The following is a 24,482-nucleotide window of genomic DNA, read 5'->3' as shown; positions in this document are numbered from 1 at the left end:
GCATCACAACAAAAAAAAACTGTAGGTGTTTATCCACTCTGCCTCATTTCAGTTCCGTGACTTACCCAAGATCACACAACGGACGTGGAGGTGGGACTAGAACCCAGGTCCTTCTGACCCTCAGGCCCATGCTCTATCCACTAGGCCATACTGCTGCCTTGCCATCTAAGTCCTTCCCCCCTGCCCCCGCCCCCTCCCCCCAAGCACTTAGTTCAGTGCTCTGCACAGAGTAAGCGCTCAATAAATACCATTGATGGATTGATTCGGTGCAGGCTGTAGAGGACGGGGTAGCGGCTGAGTCTATGATAAGTTCTGTCAGCTCCTAGCAAACTGTGGAAGCTGAAAATGACTCTACAGATAATTTATTCTTTGTATTTCCTGCTCTAAGACCAAGATCCGGCCCTTCTCCAGAAATGGAGTTGAGATCAGAATAGTTCTTCCCACTATTTCCCTCCCCCTCCAATCCAAGGAATTATCTTTCTGAACTTGGGTCTCAGTGTACATCTCTTATCTAGTTCAGGAGGTGAGGAAAGGGAGTGAGGTTTTATTGCCCACACTGAGGTGCTGTAACCATGCACAGATCCAATTATCCCCAGGGCTGAGAAAAGGAAACTCAATCACCCTCTCCAATATTTAGAATCTGGGTTCTAATCTCGGCTCTACCACGGGTCTGCTGTGTGACCCTGGGCAAATGACAGTTACCTCATCTGTAAAATAATAACAGCGTGGCTCAATGGAAAGAGCACAGGCTTGGGAGTCAGAGGTCATGGGTTCTAATCCCGGCTCCGCCACTTGTCAGCTGTGTGACCTTGGGCAAGTCACTTAACTTCTCTGTGCCTCATCTGTAAAATGGGGATGAAGACTGTGAGCCCCATGTGGGACAACCTGATCACCTTGTATCCCCCAGCACTTAGAAGAGTGCTTTGCACATAGTAAGTGCTTAACAAATACCATCATCATTATTATTAACAATTAATAATAATGATGTTGGTATTAAGTGTTTACTATGTGCTAGCCACTGTACTAAGCACTGGAGTGGATACAAGCATATTGGGTTGGACACAGTCCCTGTTCCACATGGGGCTCACAGTCTCAATCCCCATTTTACTCATGAAGTAACTGAGGCACAGAGAAGTGAAGTGACTTGCCCAAGGTCACACAGCAGACAAGTGGCGGAGCCAGGATTAGAACCCATGATCTTCTGAAGAACTCATGAGCCCCATGTGTCCAGCCTGATTAGCTTATATAATAATAATAATGATAATAATCATGGTATTTGTTAAGCCGCTTACTATGTGCCAAGCACTGTTCTAAATGCTGGGGTAAAGATACAAGGTTATCAGGTTGTCCCATGTGGGGCTCGCACTTTTAATCCCCATTTTACAGATGAGGTAACTGAGGCACAGAAGTTAAGTGACTTGCCCAAGGTCACACAGCCGACAAGTTGCGGAGCCAGGATTAGAACCCACGTCCTCTGACTCCCAAGCCTGTGCTCCTTCCACTAAGCCATGCTGCTTCTCTACCCCAGCACTTAGAACAGTGCTCGACACACTTAACAAGTATCACTATTTAATTAATCATATTCTGCCCTCAATCAATGGTATTTATTTTAATGTCTGTCTCCCTCTTTAGACTGTAAGCTCTGTGGGCAGGGAGTGCACACAGTTAGCGCTCCATAAATATTGATTGAGAGCTAACAGTTTGCAGAGCACTCTACTGAGCACTTGGGAGAGTACAATATAATAAGAGTTGGTAGACACGTTCCCTGCCCACAGAGAGCTTACACGCTAGTTGTACTGCCAGGAAAATATCACGACGATAGGGCATATCATGCAAAGCAGCTTGGCCTAGTGGAAAGAGCACAGGCCTGGGAGCCAGATAACTTGGGTTCTCACCAGGGCTCTGCCACTTGACCGCTGTGTGACCTTGGACAAGTCAACTTCACTGCGCTGTACCTCAGTTTCCTCATCTGTAAAATGGTGTGTGTGTGTGGGGGGGTGTTTCTAGGTCTAACTATTATGAAGAAGCAGCATGGCATGGTGGATAGAGAATGGGCCTGGGAGTCAGAAGGTCAGGGGTTCTAATCCTAGATCTGCCATTTGCTGTGTGACCTTGGGCAAATCACTTCACTTCTCTGGGCCTCAGTTACATCATCTGTAAAATGGGAAGTGAGACTGTGAGCTCCACTTGGGACAGGGACTGTGTCCAAACCAATTTACCTGTATCCACCCCTGTACTTAGTATAGTGCCTGGCACATAGCACTTAAATACCATAATAATAATTGCCATTATTATTATGGTATTTGCTAAGCATTTACCATATGTCAAGCACTGTTCTAACACTAGGGGAGATACAACTTAATCAGGATGGACACTGTCCCTGTCCCATATAGGGCTCACAGTCTACATGAAAAGCAGGTGGCCTAGTGGAAAGAGCATGGGCCTGGGAGACAGAGGACCTGGGTTCTAATTCCAGCTCCGCCACTTGTCTGATATATGACCTTGGGCAAGTCACTTCACTTTTCTGTGCCACAGTTCCCTCATCTGCAAAATGGGGAGTCAATACCTGCCCAAGGTCACCCAGCAGGCAAGTGGGGGAGCCGGGATTAGGACCCATGATCTTCTGACTCCCAGGCCCGAGCTCGAGCCATTATGCCATGCTGCTTCTCATGCTGCTGCTTCTTGAATCTACCCCAGAGTGCTTGGTACATATTAAGTGCTTAACAAATTACATAATTTAAAATTTATTTACACCAATGTGAAGGCTCAGTAAGACAAACGTATTTAATTGACCGCTTACTGTGTGCAGAGCGCTTGGGAGAGTACAATATAACAAGCTCCAGGCCCTGACAGTTGAAACTCGGGTTTATTTTGTGGGAAGCCAAATTTGACTTCAGAACTCCATGAGATAACCAGAACCCAGAGTAGTTCCAGATCTGGTCAGATACTCTCTGCTCTTAACAATCAGTGGTATTTATTGAGCGCTTATTGTGTGCAGAGCACTTTACTAAGCGTTTGGGAAAGTACACTACAATAGAATTGGTAGACGGGATCTCCGTCTCACAAGGCATTTACAGGCTACAGGGAGAGGGAGACATTAAAAGAAATTCCAGCTGGGGAAACAATAGAGAATAAGGATATGTACGTAAGTACAAGCAGTGTGTCTTAGTGGATAGAACATGGACCTGGGTTCTTATCCTGGCTTTGCCACATGTCTGCTGTGTAACCTTAGGCAAGTCACTTCACTTCTCTGGACCTCAGTTCCCTCATCTGTAAAATGGGGATTGAGACTGTGAGCCCCATGTGGGACAGGGACTGTGTCCAATGTGATTTGCTTGTATTCACCCCAGTGTTTGGCACATAGTAAGTGTTTAAGTACCATAATAATTATTATTATAATAGGTGCTGTGGGGGTGGGGTATCTACCCCAGCGCTTAGTATAGTATTTGACACATAGTAAGCGCTTAATAAATGCCACTATTTCATTATTATTATTGTTCCACTGTTGAATATGACTTTGAGGACTGAGCAGCAAAGCACTGAATTGAGCCAGAGGCTAGGAGCAACGGATCCAAAATATTTATTAAGCACTGTATTAAGTGCTTGGGAGAGCACAGTGGAATTAGTAAACACGATCCCACCTGTATATTCTCTGCTGGTGCTTAGTATAGCGTTCTGCACCTAGTAAGTACTTAATAAATACTATTATTAGTTCTCAGCTGCCACTTGTCAGCTGTGTGACTTTAGGCAAGTCACTTCTCAGTGCCTCAGTTACCTCATCTGTAAAATGGGGATTAAGACTGTGAGCCCCACATGGGACAAGCTGATAACCTTGTATCTACCCCAGTGCTTAGAACAGTGCTTGGCACACAGTAAGCGCCTAACAAATGCCATAATTATTATTACCATCTAGCCAGGGGAGCAGATTCTTAAGCCCATTCCGTAGGAGGAACTAATGGAATATATGCACTAGGCATATAGGGGCTACAGGGCAGATATTATTATTATGGTATTTGTTTAGTGCTGAGGTAGATACTAGTTAATCAGATTGGACACAGTCCAGATGTGAAGGAAGACTTCTAGAAGCAACAAGGTCCACTGTCCACTGTCATCTCCCCCCATGTGGATTCTTAGAGAGAACAGCGTTTTTCACAGATTTTCCAAATCCGCATCTCACACTCAGTGATGGACCGAAAGATAAACCCGGAACTACCTTCCCTCTCCCTCTCCCTTTCTCTCTCCCTTGCTCTGGCTAACAACAGAGCTGCCTTTTCTCCACTAAGCCTCATTATGACTGATCCTATGTTAGCCCCCCATCCCTCCATTCTGTCTCCTTCCTGTTCTCTGTGCTTAATTTGTAATGGTAGAGGTACTGGAGTTCAAGAGGGCAACATTCCAGAGGCGAACCATGAAACAACAAGCCCAGAGATGCCGGGGAATGAATGGTCAAACGCAAAGATGTGGGGCCTGAGACCCTTGCGGATCCTGACCCAATTAGCGCCTATTCTCTTCACCTTGGGAAGGGATTCTTTCAGGGATTTTGGTAAAGAAGTCTGAGCACCGTTACCACCCAAAGACATAAACCTTCAAGATGATGTTTGAGAGACTTGAAAGCATCTAGCAAGGGCACTTCTGCCTCCTTTTGAGAGCCGGAAGCTAGAAAATGACAATCCTATGGTTGTTTCCCAGCTTGCGGGTAACATGAGCTTGGCCCCTCGACTATTACCTACCGCCTTTATGCGCCTTTAACTCCCAGATCTCCTTTGTTAGCCCCAACCTCTCTCCTCTGTAATCTCGCATTTCTTCCTGTCTCCAGGATGCCACCACATGGTTTATGCCAGAAGCACCTCAAGCTTCGCTTGGCTGAAACTGAACTCATCTTTCCTTCCAAATCCTTTCCATTTTCCCAATAGAGTTCACAGAAACACAATCCTTTATCTCTCAAGCCCTAAACCTCAAGCATTATCCATACCTCCCTCTCTTTTAACCCCCATATTCAATCTGTTGCCAAATCCCATCAGTTCTTCTTCCACAAACTTTCCAGGGTCCTCCTCCTTCCTCTCCACCCAAACCACCACTCTATTGGACCGGGCGCTTGCCTTATTCCAGCTCCACTTTGTCCATCTTCCTGCCTCTGCCCCATCTTTACTCAGCTGCCTGGATCATTTTTCTATAGAGTTATTCTGCACACATCCTAATAATAATAATAATAATGTTGGGATTTGTTAAGCACTGCTAATAACCCTTCAAGGGTTACCCACTCCTCTCTGCATCAAGCTGAAACTCCTGACCACCTGCCTTAAGGCTCTCAAGTCAGCGCTCTCAACCCTACTTATCTATTCTCTTCCCCCACCACATCCTAACCCACACCTCAGTTCCCCTAAGTCAACCTACTCACCTCCTCTCTCTCCCTGAACCTCTGGCTCACTTCCTCCCCCTTCAATTCAACAGATCATATATGAAGCCCTTCAAAAATCACATCTTGGGGAAGCCTTCTCCAATTTCTTTCTATCTCCCTTGTTTACATCCCTTCTTCTGTCTGTTTTGCACCACCTAAGCACTGAATTAATTGTATTTATTGAGAACTTATTGTGTGCAGAGCACTGTACTAAGCACTTGGGAAAGTACAACCTAACAGAATTGGTAGACACATTCCCTGCCCAGAAGGAACTTACAGTCTAGAGGGGGAGACAGACATTAATATAAATAAATTTTGGCTATGTATGTAGAGAAGCAGCCTGGCCTAGTGGCTACAGCACGGGCCTGAGAGTCAGAATGACTTGGGTTCTAATCCTAACTCCACCACTTGTCTGCTGTGTGAGCTCAGGCAAGTCACTTCATTTCTCTGTGCCTCAGTTGCCTCATCTGTAAAATGGGGCTTAAATAATAATAAGTAATGATGGTATTTAGGCGCTTACTATGTGTGAAGCACTGTTCTAAGTGCTGGTGGGGAGATAGAAGGTGATCAGGTTGTCCCACATAGGGCTCACAGTCTTAATCCCCATTTTACAGATGAGGTAACTGAGGCACAGAGAAATTAATTGACTTGCCCAAAGCCACACAGCTGACAAGTAGTGGATCCAGGATTAGAACCCATGACCTCTGACTCCCAAGCCTGTGCTCTTTCCACTCTGAGCCCCACATCAGGCAATCTGATTACCTTGTATCTACCCCAGCGCTTAGAACAGTGCTTGGCACATATAAGCGCTTAACAAATACCATCATCATCATTATTATTATCTTGTATCTACCCCAGTGCGTAGAACAGTGCGTGGCTTACAGGAATCGCTTAACCAATACCACTATTATCGTTATTATTATTATGTGAGACAGGGACTGTGTCCAACCTGATTAGCTTGTATCTGACCCCATTGCTTAGACAGTGCTTGGCACATGGTAAGTACTGAACAAATACCATTAAAAAAAAGTGCTGTGGGGCTGAGGGTGGGGTGAATAAAGAGCACAAATGCAAGGGCAAGGCAGAAGGGAGAGGGCGTAGGGAAAATGAGAGCTTAGTTGGGGAAGGCCTCTGGGAAATGTGCTTTTTTATTAAAGCTTTGAAGGTGGGGAGAGAGGTACCACTTCAGTACATATCTTCCATACCCTATTATCAAGCACAGTGCTCTGCACACTGTAAGCACTCAATAAATACTAGTGATTGATTACTTAAAGCAGTAACTTCAGCATATATCCATTTTTCCCTTCTTCCTCCTCTCTATAATTTTTTCTCGTGTCCGACTCCCCGACTAGATTGTAAACTCCTTGAGGGAGGGATGATGTCCATTAATTCTAGCACAGAGTATAGTGCGCTACCCATATTAGGTGCTCGATAAATACCACTGATTGATTAATAGAATTCTACAGCCCTGAATACCATCGGGCCTCTTGGCAGCAAGGAGACTTTCTGTTCCACTCACTGGCTTTGCTGGTGTTTTTAAGGGGGTAAAGGCAGCCATTAAAACAGAAGTCTCCCAGTCCACTTGAAAGAGACACTCCAGTTCCAAGAGGCTGCTGCAGTGGGAAGTGAAGCCGATGGAACAGGCAGAGAGGAGGGGAACCTGAAAGCAGCAGATTTCAAAACTCGTTCCCACAGGGGAAGTTACATTCTCAAGCAGATTGCAGCCATCCCTTCTGAGGGGAATTCTGAAATACCAGTGTGGTTCTAATCGGGAGGCCCCTTCACAGTTTGCAAAATAAACATCTGTAATTGAATTGACTGGGTGGCCTCTTGTCTCAGCTGCAGGAGACAGAATAACAAGGTTTGTACTTACGGGAGCCAATTTCCGTAAATATCCCAAACATCTTCAACATCCTCATCATTATCGTTTAACATTTCTTCCCCAGGCCTTCCCGAATGGGGATACAATACCTGGTTTTTTGTTTTGTTTTTGTTTTCTAATGGTATTTATTTAAGCGCTTACTGTGTGCCAGGCACTCTTCTAAGCACTGGAGAAGATACTCCTTCAAATGTATTTACTGAGTACTTACTGTGTGCAGAGCACTGTACTAAGCAATTGGGAGAGTACAATATAGCAATAAACAGACACGTTCCCTGCCCACAGGGAGTTCACATTCTACAGGTCTGTAAGGTAATCAGGTTGGGCACAGTCCATGGCCCACATTTTAAATCCCCCTTTTACAGATGAGGTAACTGAGGTACAGAGAAGTGAAGTGACTCGTCCTTGGTAACACAGCTGAAATGTGGCGGAACCGGCATTAGAACCCAGGTCCTCTGACTCCCGACCATGCTGGCCTCCATCCACTAGACAACACTGCTTCTCTGTTTTCCCTCCTACGGAGACCGTGAGCTTCATGTGGGACAGGGACTGTTACTTATCGGATTAACTTGTTTCCACCCCAATGCTTGGCACATAACCCAACAAATACGACCATTATTATTAATAACAAAAATAATAATGAGAAGGTGGAGAAGGTATTATGAAGCAGCGTGGCTCAGTGGAAAGAGCCTGGGCTTCGGAGTCAGAGGTCATGAGTTCGACTCCCAGCTCTGCCACTTGTCAGCTGTGTGACTGTGGGCAAGTCACTTAACTTCTCTGTGCCCCAGTTACCTCATCTGTAAAATGGGGATTAACTGTGAGCCTCAAGTAGGACGACCTGATTACCCTGTATCTCCCCCAGCGCTTAGAACAGTGCTCTGCACATAGTAAGCGCTTAACAAATACCAACATTATTATTATTATTATTATGAACTGCCTCAGAGTCACCAGTGTTTTCAAAGGCTTGAGCAAAGTCCCAAATAAAGCAGCATACATTAGTTACTCCGCACATTTATACATTATCAGTTGGTGGGTACTGGGAGCCCAAAGGTGCAAAACACTCAGCAGAGAAGTTCAGTGGAGGGGCAAATCGAACTGAAAGCTGTGGTGAACTACTGGAAAAATTTTTTCCCAAAGGCTCCCAGATTCACATACCAACAGGTTTAAAATCATGAGCACATTGGCAGAGATTCCCCTTTTCTGGGGTGAAAGCACTCTTCTTAGAAAAAGTGGAAATCTGACCCTCGTTATCTCTTGTTTATCACTTGCTTCCTCCAAACCCTGTGTGAATGGGACAAGTGTTATCTCAGATCCTGTCCCAGAATTCCCCTCATCCCCTGATCTCTTGCCGGCAGGAAGTCACCACTGTCCATGACCTCTGTCTGGTCTATTAGCAACTCATTTGCACTGCTTAAATCATGGATCCCTCCCACACACTCCCATCGGAAGAACCCTTCTGGGAGTTATTTATTTATTTATTTATTTATTTATTTATTTATTTATTTATTTATTTTTTAAGCCAAGGTTCTCTCTTTCTCCAAAGGATACCTGATGAAGACCACTTCCAACCAGGGGCCAATTATAGCACTGCTCGCACTTTTAGGCTGTGACCTAGTCCTGATAATAAGAAAACAGCACAGTAGTACACCTTAAAACATATCTGTTCTGTTACTGTCCTAGGCGGGGTTTCCTCGGCAGGGCATGCTTAAAGAGTGAAGAGAGGAAGCAGACTCCATGCCAGGAAACGTAAAAGGAGCCCCGGTGGATGCAAATGCACTTAATCACCGATCTGAAATTGCCTTCTATTGTTCTCAAAGCTTCTGGCCACAGGGGTAGCTCAGAGGTTTACAATGAAAAGGCTGATTGGAGGAGACAAGCTCTCATTCTTATGGGAGGGATTCACATGTTCTATCCTGGTGACCAGGCCCCCAAGCCTCGGATTAAATCCAATAACTTCTGTCTGACAGGGGCCTCTGCTCTCAGCCTCAGGAAGACAGAGTGAGACCAGCATTATTATCCTGCAAGGGATATTCAGAACTCACTTGCCCCCAAGCACTAGGCCTGGCTGGGCCTCACCCTCCATCTTCAAACAGAGCCTCATTTATTTTAGGGTTGTCATATTGAGGATATTTCAAAATTCTAATCGCTGGATACAGGCACCTTGGACCCACTCTCCCACCTCCTTTTCCAAGATCCCCACACCCATATTGACTTCTCTGCACCCCCACCCCTATACACACACACACTCAACCTTTCTCCTTTTTCTACTTTCCCTCCCCCTATGCCTGTAGGAACACACACACACACCCCCGATAGACACAGTAGATTTGCTGTGTTCAATGTGCCACAAAATCTAATTAGCTAAAGAACAAGAAATCGATGGGCTCCCTAGTCAGAGTTAATATTCTAGGGATGAGAAACATGTGCTGTTCTGGTGATGACACTGACCTGGATATTGCCCAGCTGACAGGTTAGTGCCAAATGCAAGTGGCATCAGGAATCCAAAGATGGTAAATCACCTCCTCCTCCTCCTCCTCCTCCCCGTTAGGTGCCCACGATGCCTGAGCCATGTGTTTGATTTTATGTAACATATTAACATCTCAGATGTTACATAACAGCAAGCTCAGCGGTTTACCTCTCCCTGGGTGTGGGAGGATTAGGGCAAAGAGCCCGAGTGGACTGGGGCTGGGGCAGAGTTTACCCCTGGGTTCGATAGGCCTAAAGTCCTAGTCTAGTGGCTACTCCCTCCCGTGGACAATAGCCTGTCCCGTATCTTCAGACCTCCTCAGGTTCCCCATTTGTTATCTTACCATCCTCTTTTTAACCATCCTTGGGAAGATCTGCCTGCTCTCCTTACTGATCGCCTTCCCCAGTAAACAGCAGTAGCAGCCCCCTCCCAAACTCCATTCATAACAGGACTTCAGACTAGCCCCGAGAGAAGTCTAGATTGGCCTTTGGAGGGGAGACATTCAGCTAAATCACAGAGCCCCACACTCTCTCCTCTCCCCCACCCCCGGGGGACTAATATTAGGGTGAATGCAGTTTGCTCTGGCTGTGCCACACTGAGGCCCCCCGCCTTTCAGCATGGGTTGCTTTAGGAATGTTCTTCAGCTCCGATGATACCACAGATGAAATATGCACTGCCAAAATGCCATCCCCGAGGGAACCCACTTCCTCTGGGGACTGTGTTTTCATTTTTCCTGATTTAGTGACTCTGACGTGATGGAATTTCAGGCTCTAAACACGTCACGGAATTTAAGAAATCAAAAATATATATTATATATATATTTATATATGTATAAATCAAACAAAGCACACAAGACCCATAATTTAACCTGGAGGTTGACACTGTCACTGCTGCGTTCATGAGCCAGGGGTCTGACCTTGGGTTTTCTGCCAATGAGTCAGACAGACAAAGTCTAAATATCCAGCCTAACCCAGTGGTGTATTTGTCCTACCCCGCGTGAGAGGCAAAACATCTTCATTTGGCTTTGCTGTTGCTGCTCTCTCCAACTTCACTGAGTCAGTCTTTTGGCAGGGAGGAGCAGAATTTGCAGGGGAATAGGAGGAAATCGACCATCACCCCCAATCTGAGGGGCAGCACCCTTCTCTCAGCTCAAGCTCACTCAGGGGGCTCCCTGGCTGTTGGTCCCCTGCTCTCTTCAGGGCACAAAAGGGACAGAGGACGATCATAAGAGGCACAGACAACTAGGACATCAGCCTCTTGAACACAAGCACTCTCCCCACCTCTAGCCTACGTACACGTGCTCGTATTAGCACAAATGTACACGGACCCAAATGCAGGAAGTGGGCACACATTCACAGGCATGTGCCCACATACTGTTCTGTATTGTTCAAGGACAAACGATTCACTCCAGGGGCAAGGATTGCTCTTCAGTGCTTAGTTTCCTTCCCGAGATGCCATTTCAGGTGGAATGTTATCATGTAAGGGAGGTGTAAGGAAAGCAGCTTGATCTAGTGGAAAGAGCCTGGGTCTGGGAATCAGAGGACCGAGGTTCTAAGCCTGCTTCTGCCACTTGCTTGCTGTGTGACCTCGGGCAAGTCACTTCACTTTGCTGGGCCTCAGTTACATCATCTGTAAAATGGGTCTTCAATATCTGTTCTCCCTCCTACTTTGGCTAGGCGCCCCATATGTGACAGGGACTGTGCCCAACTTCATTAACTTGTATCTACCTACCCCAGTGCTTAGAACAGTGCTTGACACATACTAAGCATTTAATGTTGGTATTTGTTAAGCGCTTACTATGTGCCGAGCACTGTTCTAAGCGCTGGGGTAGACATAGGGGAATCAGGTTGTCCCACGTGGGGCTCACAGTCTTAATCCCCATTTTACAGATGAGGGAACTGAGGCACGGAGAAGTTAAGTGACTTGCCCACAGTCACACAGCCGACAAGTGGCAGAGCTGGGATTCGAACTCATGAGCCCTGACTCCAAAGCCCGTGCTCTTTCCACTGCGCCACGCTGCTTCTCCAATCAATGGTATTTATTGAACACTTACTGGGTGCCGAGCACTATAATAATGATTAATAATAATGGGGGTAGGGGGAAGATAGGTTTCAATGAGCTAGTAAGTCGTATAGCCACTATTTTGGATCTTTTCAGCCCTGACTGAAAACCTTTAGGTCAGATGAGAGACTGGGATGAGCTCAGTAGTCTGTGGGGGCAATCGCCCCTGAGCAGTGGCCAACTGTGCTCTCAGGGAGAGGTTGTAAGAAAGGGTTCTAGCCAGAGGTATGAGTTCCTGAGTTGCCCTCTTTACTCCAGAGTAGGAAAAGACCAGGTAAGAAAGAGGGGGGACTGGGGGTGGGGGAAGAAAAAAAAAAGAAAACTCCAAACAAAGAGAATTCTAATAAGAAAGGATCTGGAGAAGTTATGGGCAGGGAATGTGTCTACTAACTCTCTTGTATTATACTCTCTCAAGCGCTTAGTACACTGTTCTGCACAAAATAAACTCTCAATAAACACGATTGATTATCTAATTCAATCCCCCTCTCTCCAGAGAATTCTTCCTTATGTCTAATCCAACCTTCTAATGCTGCACTTTAAATCCATTTTCTCATTTGGTCCTCTGTGGACATGGACTGGGGAGCGCCCTCCTCTATAGTCTTGAAAACAGTTACTTCATATTTTTGGATAAAATATGCTGCAGATTGATCTCTACAGAACACCAGTTCCTTATGGACCCAGGCTCTGATACACTCTGGAAGGCCAGAAGGACTTTGTGGTTGATTTAAACTTGCAGTTAGACTTTTGGAACCTGACCGGAAAGTCAGCTCTCCAACCCTGACCCTGTACACGGGGAAGCAGCGTGGCCTAGTGGAAAGACCCCGGGCCTGGGAATCAGCAGACCTAGATTCTAATCTGAACTCTGCCACATGTCTGCTGCGTGATCCTGAGCAAACAACTACTCTGTGGCTCAGTTTCCTCACCTGTATAAAGGGGATTCGATACCTGCTTCCTCTGTCCTACTTAAGACTATGCGCTCCATGTGGGACAGGGACTGTGTCCAACCTGATTATCTTGTATTTACCCCAGTGCTTCACACAGTACTCGGGATTGGCACATAGTAAGCTTTTAATACATACAACTATTATTATTATTATTATGAATATCCACTGGGGGAAGGTGATTTTGCATTTAAAAGCAGAGAGCATGGATAGCTGGAAGGGTATTTCAAAGTCGTTACTATTCTTACTAGCTTGCTGTCTTCTTTTTAGGCCTGGTTCTCTGGGCTAGACAGGTGAGTAGGTGGATAAGTAGGTCTATTTTCCTCCAAGATATTTCACTTTGACTGTGGTTCCGTTCTTCCAGGCTGCATTGGTGTTGCTGTTCCCTTGCCTCTTTTAAGAAGGTTGTAGGGAGAGCAGGTTAAAGGCCATGGTCAGGAGAGGTTTGGCCTTTTCTGAGGATTTACCTATTCATGCTATAATTCTTGGCCCTGGCAGAAATAATCACAAACTGGCTGCTGTTCAAGAGGGTTAGGTACAAACCATATCCCCTAAGGGTCTTCAGGGAGGGGCTCAGACTTCCGTCCTTCTCAGTATTGGGGGCAAAGTGGAGATTGGGTTAGCAAGGTCCCAGCCTGTGGGACCTTGAGGGAACAGCCAGGTCCAAGAAGATGCCTTAGACTCTCGTTGAAAGGATCAGAAACTACTCCTCCCTAGGGGGCACAGTCAGAGGTGACTTCAGCCCTTTCTATAACCCCCCTCCCAAACCCAGCCCCAACCTCTCAGCTAGACAGACCATCCTCTTGCACTGACCTGCAATTGCAACTGTTCATATTCACTTGCTCTTCTACTTTTGGGCTAGAGGATGCTGTTGACAATCCACAGCATTCTAGGACTTGTAGTAGAGATGCCCAGAATGCTGAGGGATTTTAAACCACACCCTGCCACCCTCCTCCCCACTCTTGTGGTAAATGAAAAGGAATGGGTAAATGTACAATATTGGGATGATGTTCTGTTGCCTTGGCTGTCCAAACAAAAATAATATGGTCTGTCTCCCTTTAGCCCCTATGTACCCCTATGTGAAATTATGTGTTTTGGACAGTTGAAGCCTTGGGTTATCTTTTGAAAGGCTTCCATGCTGACATCTGTGCTTTGTGTGGGGGTCCATACCATACCCTGGGAACCCTCTGAGGACTGGAACTGCCTGGCTTTTCTTCTGTCACCCCCTTAATAATAATAATAATAATAATGTTGGTATTTGTTAAGCGCTTACTATGTGCAGAGCACTGTTCTAAGCGCTGGGGTAGACACAGGGGAATCAGGTTGTCCCACGTGGGGCTCACAGTCTTAATCCCCATTTTACAGATGAGGGAACTGAGGCACAGAGAAGTTAAGTGACTTGCCCACAGTCACACAGCTGACAAGTGGCAGAGCTGGGATTCGAACTCATGAGCCCTGACTCCAAAGCCCGTGCTCTTTCCACTGCGCCACGCTGCTTCTCGTGACTTGCACTAGTCCAGGGTTCTAACCACAGTGGATAGGTAGTAGGGACTGTTGACAGCCTACAGGCTGCAGGAAGATCTCTGAAGGTGAGTTCTGTATCGCTGCCAGAAAGGCACAGAGCATGACTGTGGGGGCAGTCATCAGGGGCTGACCTTCCTTGGGAAGGGTGGGTTTACAGGGCCAAGAGACAAGTTTATCAGGTAGTCACTCTTTGGGGGACATCCGGGAGGGGGCCAGGGGCTCATCTCCTCCCTTCCCCTACCCACGTAAATAAGTCCTGGCTCCAGGGAAACAGGTTCAGGCAGACGATGCCCAACCTAAGTAGATGCCCAGAGGGTGGGGAGTTAGCACAGTCCACCAGCCATCTGCTTTGGGCCGACCAGCCTCCTTGTGCTTGTAAGTGCTGCCACCTGCTGGCCAGAATGAGAAATACCCTCTCCACGTGGCGAGGAAAGGCGAGCAGCCCCTTCTCGGGTGGTCGCTTTGACCGGCGGGGTGGCCGTATCCTACGGCCAAGACGCCGTTAGGACTAGTCTGCCACGACAGCTGCTATGTCCCTGAGCTATGGAACTGCCTCAAGCGATGCCCTGCCAGCTCCAACGAACAGAAGGGGCTGCTCCTCCCCATTTGTACACTGGGAAGCAGGCTCTTGGGGATCCAGCGAGAGAAACTCCCTGTCTCACCCACCCCTTCCCAACCCCCTTATTCCAGTTCCTGATTATTCCAAAGCAGTGGAAGGTGGCCTTGTTTGGTCCCTTCTCTTCCAAGCCCGCCTCGTGTAGCAAACAGCATGAAGGGAGCTCTGTTCTAAATGTGTGTTTGGGGGGAGGGTAATCGCCTGATTTTCAGCAAAGGTACCCCACCCCTTTCTGACAGGGGTGAAGGAGGGAGTACTCTAGAGCACCCTAATGTTCCTTCCCCTAGGCGATTCAGCGAGAGATTCCCCACACCCCGCTACCCTCCAGCAAAGGGCAAGTACCATGGCCTCTGAACCTGTCACTAACATGCAGTGCCACTGCCTCAGGTCTGAATAGCCTCAGTCAGCAGCATTGCTCATGACCAGCCTGGAGAACCTGGAATAATTATCAGATGCAATCATCTACTTTCGGTGGAGGCTGCAGGGCTCTGCCTTCTGAGACCTTGGCTCTTGCACCAATTCGGGGAGAGCACCTTCCCACCAATCCCACTCAAGGGCCAGGAAGCAGGTGGCCCTCGATCGCCACTGACTCCTGATTCTGAGGCTGTGGGCAATTAGTCAAGCGCAGAGTCTTACCTCCAGGGGTGCAGGGTTAGTAACGGACTGCAGGGACTGCACGGGCTGCAGGGGCTGAGGAGGGTCGGACTCTGGCTACTTGGAGACAAACTGCAAAGCAAGATGTAACCAAAGCCACGTGAATCCCACTAGCCCCTGTTGCCCAGTTTCCCTCAGCCCTGGAGAGAATGGGGGTGAGCTTGGGCCAGTGGAAGGGTCAAGGGGTTAGAAACAGTTGGCACTTGAAAGGAGTCTAAAGGCTCTTTGGGAGAAAACATGCAAATAGGAACATGTAGCCAGACACTGAATCCATGCTGATTAGTGAGGGTAAAGCCATCTTCCCCTAGAAGCCCAGGGCAGAGCTCATGGGTAGAAAAAACCAGAGCAACTGGTTAGAAGGGGCCTTGGGCCCTCTCCTTCAACTTGGCTTCAAGCCCCAAAATGACTGTATTGCAAAATGACCTCTCCCCCCCTAATCTACTCCACCCCCAGGAGAGGTCTCCTGATGGGGCAATGTGTTCACTCCGTGTGGAGATCTGTGCAAGGATCCAGCCTAGGGGAGGTGGCAGAGCACTCTGACCTCCCTCCTCTCAAACCAGGTCACTGGGGAGATGAGTTTGTGGGCCTCAACCCTGATACACATGGGGAACGTGCAACCGGTAATTCAGGAGCCCTGGGAGGTGTGAGAGCTAGACACTCTAGTTTAGGTGTCAGGGTGGGGGACCCCAGGGCTGTGAAAGCTCCAGGGAAAAAGCGCAGGAGCTGAATGTGGCTTGAGGGAGCGAGGGCGGTTGGGAGAGGAAAGAGATGGCCTCATCCCTCTCTCTGACCCCACTCTCCCCAAACTTTTCCATTATAACTACGGTAATTGTACGTTTCAGGGAAATTGTTTGAAAGGCAATCAAAGCGTCTGCTGAGAGCCACTGGAGCCTGGGAGGTCCGGGGACGCGTGGGGGCGCAGACTTGAAAAGAACAAACTGGACTTCTTTCGTTCCATTAGGCGGTTGCCACTAGATGCGGGGGGGGGGGGGGGGGCGCGAGGGGGCAAACCGACGGGGCAGAGGCTTCAGGAAATACGCAACAGGTCCAAGCCGTTTGAACGGCGGTTTGGGACACAAAATGGGGGATGGGCCCAGAACAGCGCCCCGATGGCCGTCCCGCCCCCCTCGGCTCCCCGATTTCTCTGTGCCCCAAAACTCGTCCTCTCGTAGACCCGCTAGGTTGGGGGCTCCCTCCCCTCGACGGGGAGACCCCCAATGTCGCCGGGCCTTCCCCACCTCCCTCTCCTGTCACCCCCGGGTCCGGCTCATCCTTGCCCCTCCGAGACCATCGCTCTCCCCCAAACCCGGCCGGCGCGGAGACACCGACACCTGGCCTCCGCCTCCTCCTCCCTTCACCTGTTCCCAGCCTCGGAACGGCCTCACCCCGCCCTCGGCTCCTCTCCTAGGGACCCCGGTCCCCGCCCCGCCGGCCCGTCCCAGTTCCCGTCCCCCCCTCTCCTCCCTCCCCCCGCCCCCGCTCCAACTCTCCTCCTTCCCCACTCCCCGCCCGCGGGGTACTCACTCCAAGGTCAGGGACGGGATTTTCAGTTTGTCTCGCCGGGACTTCATGGCTGCGGGCGGCCGCCTCCCCGCCACCCCCACCAACTGCCCCTCTGCCTACGCTACCCGCCCCCCCAACCCCCTCCTCCCTCCTCCCCCCACCCGCGCGCGGCTGGCGCGCGCTCGGCCCGGCGCGAGGACAGCTAGGCGCCGCGCGCACAGCCGGCGCCCGCGCAGCCGGCCGGGGAGCGGGAGCGGGGAGGAACACCACACATCCACGCTCAGGCCGCCTGCCTGCCTACCCGCCCGTCCCTCCCCTCGCCACTGTCACCCGCCCCCGCCTCCCCCTCAGTACGGGGCCGGTCCCCGGCGACGAGCGCTGGCCCCGAGCCCCAGCCCGCAGATGCGCCCGCCCCCCGCGGCAACAGCAGCCACCGTCGACCGGAGGAAGGAAATAGAAAATGGGGAACTGGGGCCTGGGGTGCCACCAAGGGGAGGCGAGGGGTGCAAAGGGACCGGTGGCTCTCCCCGGTGGGACCCGTAGCCCGGGGGGATTCCCCACCCTCGGGAGAGGGGGTCTCCAGGTGGGACCCATGACCTGGGGGATTCCCCAGGCTCGGGGGGCCTCGGGCCAGGTACGTCACACCTGCGCTCCACGAACGCTGCCGGGGAGAGCCCCAGGGGGCACCACGCAGCTCCGAGGGGCGCCCCCCACCTCGGGATGGGGGAAAGCGGCAGAAAACCCCGAGACTCCCAATGGGGGGGGGGGGCGGGCGGGGATGCACGTAGGGCCCTCCCGGCACGATTCCTCAGGCCGCACACCCCCACCCCCTCCTCCCAGCCAGGTGAGCTGTGAGTAATAAAGAAAATAACAAGGTCCTGCGCTGCGTAGGCGGCAGGTGCCAGGAGATGCAAAGACGCGAGGTCCCTCCTGCACCTGGGAAAGAAGCGGGCATCATTCCCCCCTTCTCCCTCTCTGCTACAGGCCTAGTCACGATCTCCTCTGGCCCCAGAGACTGGCTGCCATCGTGGGACGGGGCTGCCCGTCTTCTCACCAGTGAGCCAGAACTCTTAGACAGAGGCTGCAGAATCAATTGCTTCGTGCCCCAAAGAGGCTCACTTGATAGACGTGGGTCTAGGTGGTTCTGACCATTTTACAGGTTGTGACACTGTGGCACAGAGCATCCAGATGTAAAATGTACCCAGCTGGTGGAGCCAGAATCAGAACGATGCCTTCCTGGAGTTTCTACTCTGAATGGCCCAGGTTCAGAGAGGTGCCTTCTGGAGTAGGAAAGGACATGGTGGCCTTCGATTTCCCCCAACCCCCGGCTCCAGATAGAAGGCGAATGCACGAAGTGTGGCTATGGGCCATGCTTTCTTCAGCACCCAGCCTTCCCCACCGGACCCAGTTCAGCTTGTTCTCTCAGCTGGGCCGGTTCCTCTGCAGCCGCCTCCTCCCTCCCCCAGAGTATCTTTCCTTTTGGCAGAGTGCTAGGGAGTGGGAGCTGTGTAGCTGAGCTGTTTGCTGCCAACTCGGCCTCAGGGAGGGGCCCATATGGTGTGCCTCTTCTCGGGGGTGAGCAGGGACCCTGGGGGGGGGGGGCACCCTGACAGCACTCCCTTCCCCTTCTTAACCTCCCCTGATAGGGCATTGGTTCAAAAATGGCTCCAAAGGTAGAGTAGCTGGACTGGGGTTCAGCAGTGCCACTGGAAATGGAGGTGGGGAGCAGTAACGGTCTGACCCTTTGGTAACTACATTGGCATAAACCTAGCACAGGACTGTTGCTCCTACCCAAGTCACAGACCCACAGTGAGATCTGTAGCTCTCCAGTCCCCTGGTACAGATCGGATAGATGCAGGACAGTTCTGAGGTCAAAGAGCAGATTTCCTCCCTACCACCTCTTTCATATCTGGGCTCAGTCACACTCTCCTTAGTTAGTCCCTACTTTCTTTAAGACACACCCAGCGAAGTCTATCCAAGTGGAGCCTTCACCTCCTGTAACCCACTCCCGCTGATGGGAAGTTACCAGGTGTATTTGCCTTAGGCTAGATATTTCTGTAGGAGTTTACCTGCTGTGTTCCCAGGTAAGAAGCACCTGGTGGGCAAGGGAAGAAGCACGGGTTTCCCTGCCTCCAGCCTCTCCCCACTTTTATCTGCATTACAGGCTGCTGCCCAGATTATCTTCTTGAAGTGTCTCATCTCCTCTCTAATGGCTTCCCACTCCTCTCCGCAACAAGCAAAAACCCCTCACAATTGGTTTCAAGGCTCTCCACCTACTCTCCCCCTTTTACATATCAGCTCTCTTCAACCTGCTACTCCCCAGCTTGCTCTCTTTGTTCCTGCAAGATAACCTTCCAACATAACCTCTTTCTCCACTTTCCAGCCTCCATCCCCTTGCTTATGCTGTTCCCCTGGCCTGGAAATTCCTCCTCTCCAATGGCATCTTAATCTGAAAGATAATAATAATTATGGTATTTGCTACGCACTTACTATGTGTCAAGCATTGTTCTAAGCTCTGGGGGAGACACAAGTTAATTAGGTCAGACACAGTTCCTGCCCCAGGGAGACTCACAGTCTAAGTAGGAGAGAGAACAAGGACTGAATCTCCATTTCACAGATGAGGAAACAGAGGCACAGGGAAGTGAAGTGACTTGCCCAAGTCATCTGGCAGGCATATGGTGGAATCAGGATTAGAACCCAAACCCTCTGATGCCCAGGCCCATGCTCTTTCCACCAGGCTATACCGCTCCTAACATATTGATTGATCAGTTGATTCCAGAGCACTGAACTAAACCCTTGGGAAAGTTCAATACAACTGAGTTGGTAAACACTGCCCACAAGGAGATTACAGTCCACAGGGAGGAACATTAAAATAAATTACAGAGTGATGAAATAGAGTATAAGAATGTTTACATAAATGCTGTGGGGATGGGTGAGTATCAAGGTGTTGATGGGGTACACAGCCAAGTGCATAGTAGACAAGAAGGGGAGGGCAGATAGGGGAAATGAGGGCTTAGTCGGGGTAGGCTTCTTGGAGGAGAGGTAATTATTGGAGGGTTTTGAAAGTGGGGAGGTGGTGGATGAGAGAAAATCCCAGTAGTTCTCCAGACAGTCAGTTCCTAGTAAACTATATCACAGATATATTCAGGAATCCCCCAATGGAAGCCTCAGATCAGCTACAAGCCTGGCCGGGGTTCAAGCCCCTCGAGGATCTCTATTAGAACGCTTCCTCACGCTTTCGAACTGAGGGTCCCTAAGCCACTCAATATTTTCCTAGCTCCCCTCCTTGCAATAAAACTGGGTCATGCTATTAAACCAACTATTCTTTCAATATGCCAGATTTTGATTGAATATTCTTGCTATAGATTCAGAGTCATTTCTGGAAATACATAGAAATAAACCATCGTTTGATTGTTGCCAAACCCTATCAAAAACAAATTTCAAAAGAATCAAAAAACAATTTTCTGAATTGCTTCACCTAGGAAATCAACATAAATTCTCATCCTTTTTTATTCACCTTCATGAGACTCTTAGGATTGAGATTGACTGATGCCCTTTAGTCAAAACTAGATTTCTTCAGTGGTCTATATTCTTTCCCTCTTACAGCAGGGGTCCTTACGGGACTGTATCCATTTAAAGACAAAACAAGCAAACCTTAAAAGTAATTCTCCAGATTCCCAGCTGGAGTTAAAATGAAAGGGTAGTCTTATAAATATTGACAAGTGGCTTAAAAGTGTCCTGAATGAGCCAAAAGAAAGTGACCCAAAAGATCTGGCAGAGCCAGGTGAAGGTAAAGCCACTTTTTTTTTTTAAAAAAAGCACTTACTATGTGCCAGACATTGTGCTAAGCACTGGGGTTGATACAAGCCAGTCAGACTGGACACAGCCTATGTCCCATGTGGGCCTCAGTCTTAATTATGAGGCAACGGAGGCACAGAGAAGTGACTTGTCCAAGGTCACAGAGCAGACAAGTGGAGGAGCCGGAATTAGAACCCAGGTCCTCTGACTCCCAGGCCTGTGCTCTTTCCACTAGGCCATGCTGCTTCACTTTGAAAAGAAGACCTGTTCATAATCAACATTCATCCCTCTACATTCATTCATAGTAGGAACCAATACTTCACAATCCAGAGAACAGATTTCCTCATCAAGGCCAGGGTCTCTGACATTGAGAAAAACAACTAGGTCCAGATGCTGGTACTTACGCCCTTCCTCGCCGGGGCAAACTCAGTTCCTTCTGCAAAGAGAAAAAGAAAGCTGTCAGAGTTGTAGTTGCTGGGTGGCCACTCGCAACCTGGCGGACCCCCTCCAATGGCCAAGGGAGATTTTTTCGAGAGATGACAGAGACCCTAGGCTAAGGAATCGCCTCTGACCAGGTCACCCAGAGGCAGGGATGGGCATTTACTACTGAGAAGCAGCACGGTCTAGTGGACAGACCAATGTGCCTGGAAGTCGGAAGGGCCTGGGTTCTGATCCCAGCTCCTCAACTTGTCTGCTGTGGGACCCTGGGCTAGCCACTTCATTTCTCTGGGCCTCAGTTACCTCTGTAAAATAGGGATTAAGACCGTGAGCACCATGTGGGATATGGACTGTGTTTAATCCAATTAGCTTAAATCTACCCCAGCGTTTAGTACAGTGCCATTTCAAAAGAAGGGAGATGCCAGTCTCCACTCGGTTTCAATAGAGGTCTCCCGCTTATCCTGAGGTCAGATTGCCTGCACCAGAAGAGTTTTGTTCATCTCTCTAGCCAGCTTCAATACTTGTGCCAGAGCTGTTTATTCACTAGCAGAGTGGGGAGTGAAGGTTGGGAGAACGGAGGTTAACCTGGGGAGCACCCCTGGGTTTGATGGCCAATATGGGCTCCCAGCATCACTCCTGGAAGGAGAGTCGACCGTCGACCGGACAAAGCAACATGTGGGAATGTGGGGCAGAGAGAGCACCTGAGGCCATTGGTATCTCAGTGCTAGCTGGGGAGCAGTCCTCTGATATATCCTCTTATTACTGAGGTGGCAGAGGGTAGCCATTTTGTGGGGGCCCGGCCCCATCTGCCTCTAGCTCCCTATGGCTACACGGCCTCTCCCATTTTTCAAGTGGCAATCACTGGGGTAGAGTGATACCGGTGGGATCGGAAACCTTAGTCTCCCCACGTCCAGGCCACAGCTACCAGCTGAGTGATCATGGCAGCTCTCTGCCACACCCTCACTATGCCATGGGTTATAAGTATGTGAATGGAGTGACAAAATGAAATCTGAGATCCCCTGGCACCTAGGGGGATCCTGGTATTTACAGGAGTCAGCCTCCCCCGGCCCCGTTCCCCCACACACATTCACCCACACACTGCCCCCGACATGCTCTTCTCCCATTTCCAGCAAGGAGATCCCGCCCGCCATTAGCATTTCAGTCTCTTCATTACTTCCACGGCTTTACTGATGAGTCAATTAGATTTCATTTCTTTTGTGTAACACAGAATAAGACACTGCTAGGGCCCTATGGATAATGAGGGATTGGTTTTTTTTGGGGGGTGGAGGGGGGGAAGAGAAGAGGGGGCAGGGAGAGAGAGAAGTATTCTTGCCTATGGAAAGGGTGGTTTATTTTTTAAGCAGGGATCACTTAATGAGTCGAGAAATGCTCCTCTCGGCCCACATCAAAGCTTTTCTGGCAATACCCAGGAAGACGTTTACCATGGAAACTGGTGATGTCAGAGATTTCCAGCAACTCTGAGGAATACAAAAGATCCAGTTTCCCTTTTAAATACAGCAAAGGGAGGCATTTTCGGCAGACTTCCCCTCTTTCCCCTCCAGAGGAGGTGTAGATGTTCGTCACAGCCTCACTGTCAGAGCCCTGGGGCTCCAGCTCCCCATCTTCCATTAGGACCCCAAGGGCTTCTGGCTGCAGTAGAAGTGGCAGGGCAGGACTCCACCGACCAAGGGGAGCAGAGGCATCTGTCTGTTTAGATCATAACGATGTAAGATGGGCTGCTCCACTCTGCCCCTCCCACCGGCAGTGCTCTCAGACTTCGACCTATTGAGCCCAAGGAGCCGGAGAGATGGTGGGTCTAAATAGCACTTTGCATTTGTTCAGACTTCTTGAATCATTGAATCTGATTCTCCTATAATGAATGTGCGGGAATTGCATGGGAAAGGGATATTATAGACACACTCAACTCACCACTACCACATTGTAGTTTACCCTACACAACCCCAGGATCCTGAACTTACCCTATGTGAAAAACCAAGCTCCTTCAATCGCTTGTCTACAGTCCCTCCCTGAAGGATTCATTCAATCGAATTTACTGAGTAGGGCTTGGGAGAGTACAATGCAACAATAAACAGACACATTCCCTGCCCATCCCTGAGGACACAGGGGACTGCCATTTCACCTGCCTCAGCTCCCAGAAGTCAGTCAGTACTTCCAGGGCCATAGTAAGTAGAACTAGAAGTGTGGAGCCCCCATGTTCAGTTTCCCTGGCTCAGGCCTCTCCCCGTTCTCCTCCCCTCTTCCCCCCAACAGCGCCTTCCTTGTTGCCTTCTACTCCGCCCACTGTACTGACATGCTCCAGGTTACAACCGGAAGCAGTTTGGCCTGATGGATACAGCACCGGCCGGGGAGTCAGAAGGACCAGGGTCGCAGCATGGCGGAGCGGATAGAGCACAGGCCTAGGAGTCAGAAGGTCATGGGTTCTAATCCTGGCTCTGTCACTTGTCTGCTGAGCGACCTTAGGAAACTCACTTGACTTCTCTGTGCCTCACTTAACTCATCTGTAAAATGGGGATTGAGACTGTGAGCCCCACATGGGACAGAGACTGTGTCCAACCTGATTTGCTTGAATCCACCCCAGTGCTTAGTACAGTGCCTGGCACATAGTAAGCGCTTATCAAACACCAAAATTATTATTATTAATTCCAGCCCCACCACTTGTCTGCTGTGTGATCTTGGGCATGTTGCTTAACTCCTCTGTGCTTCAGTTACCTTTTCGGTAAAATGGGGATTAAGACTGTGAGCCCCATGTGGGACATCGACTGTGTCCAACTTGATGAGTTTCTATTTTCCCCAGGGCTTAGTATAGTGCCTAGCACATAGTAAGCACTTAAATAACATAAAAAAGAAAAAGAAAAAATCCATTCCACAAAGTAACCACCCTGGGGTTGCCACCTGTATGGCTTGCCACCTTAGACCTTGCCTAGGCCCAGGGGCCAGTCCCAGCTCTACAGGTAATCAATCAATGAATAGTATTTATTGAAGACTTCCTGTGCGCAGAGCACTCTAATAAGAGTTTGGGAGAGCATAATACAACAGAGTTGGTAGACGCTTTCCCTGCCCACAGTGAGTTTATAGTCTAGAGAGGGAGACTTGAAAATAAATTACAGATACATATATAAGTGCTGTGGGGCTGAGGGTGGGGGTGAATACCAGTTGAATAAAGGGTACAAATCCAAGTGCAA

General features: G+C 49.3%; 1 protein-coding gene across 3 annotated transcripts in view; it reads right to left on the bottom strand.

Annotated features, from left to right (window-relative positions):
• MAST3 (microtubule associated serine/threonine kinase 3) overlaps positions 1-24,482 on the bottom strand; it is a 96,583-nt gene that overhangs the window by 57,406 nt on the left and 14,695 nt on the right. For 2 of the 3 annotated variants that reach the window (XM_029050398.2, XM_029050401.2), the window contains exons 1-2: positions 17,065-17,144; positions 15,523-15,612 (exon numbers count right to left, since the gene is read on the bottom strand). In XM_029050398.2, coding sequence (XP_028906231.1) covers positions 15,523-15,612; positions 17,065-17,111 — 137 coding nt within the window. In that variant the 5' untranslated portion in view covers positions 17,112-17,144. Of the gene's footprint in view, positions 1-15,522; positions 15,613-17,064; positions 17,145-21,245; positions 21,278-24,482 lie in introns of those variants that run through there. The other variant, XM_029050400.2, reaches the window with a different exon arrangement.

Source organism: Ornithorhynchus anatinus, chromosome X1 (genome assembly GCF_004115215.2).
Source record: "Ornithorhynchus anatinus isolate Pmale09 chromosome X1, mOrnAna1.pri.v4, whole genome shotgun sequence".
Taxonomy (NCBI): domain Eukaryota; kingdom Metazoa; phylum Chordata; class Mammalia; order Monotremata; family Ornithorhynchidae; genus Ornithorhynchus; species Ornithorhynchus anatinus.
The sequence above is the reverse complement of the archived record's forward strand: the minus strand, read 5'-3'. Positions and strand labels throughout refer to the sequence as shown.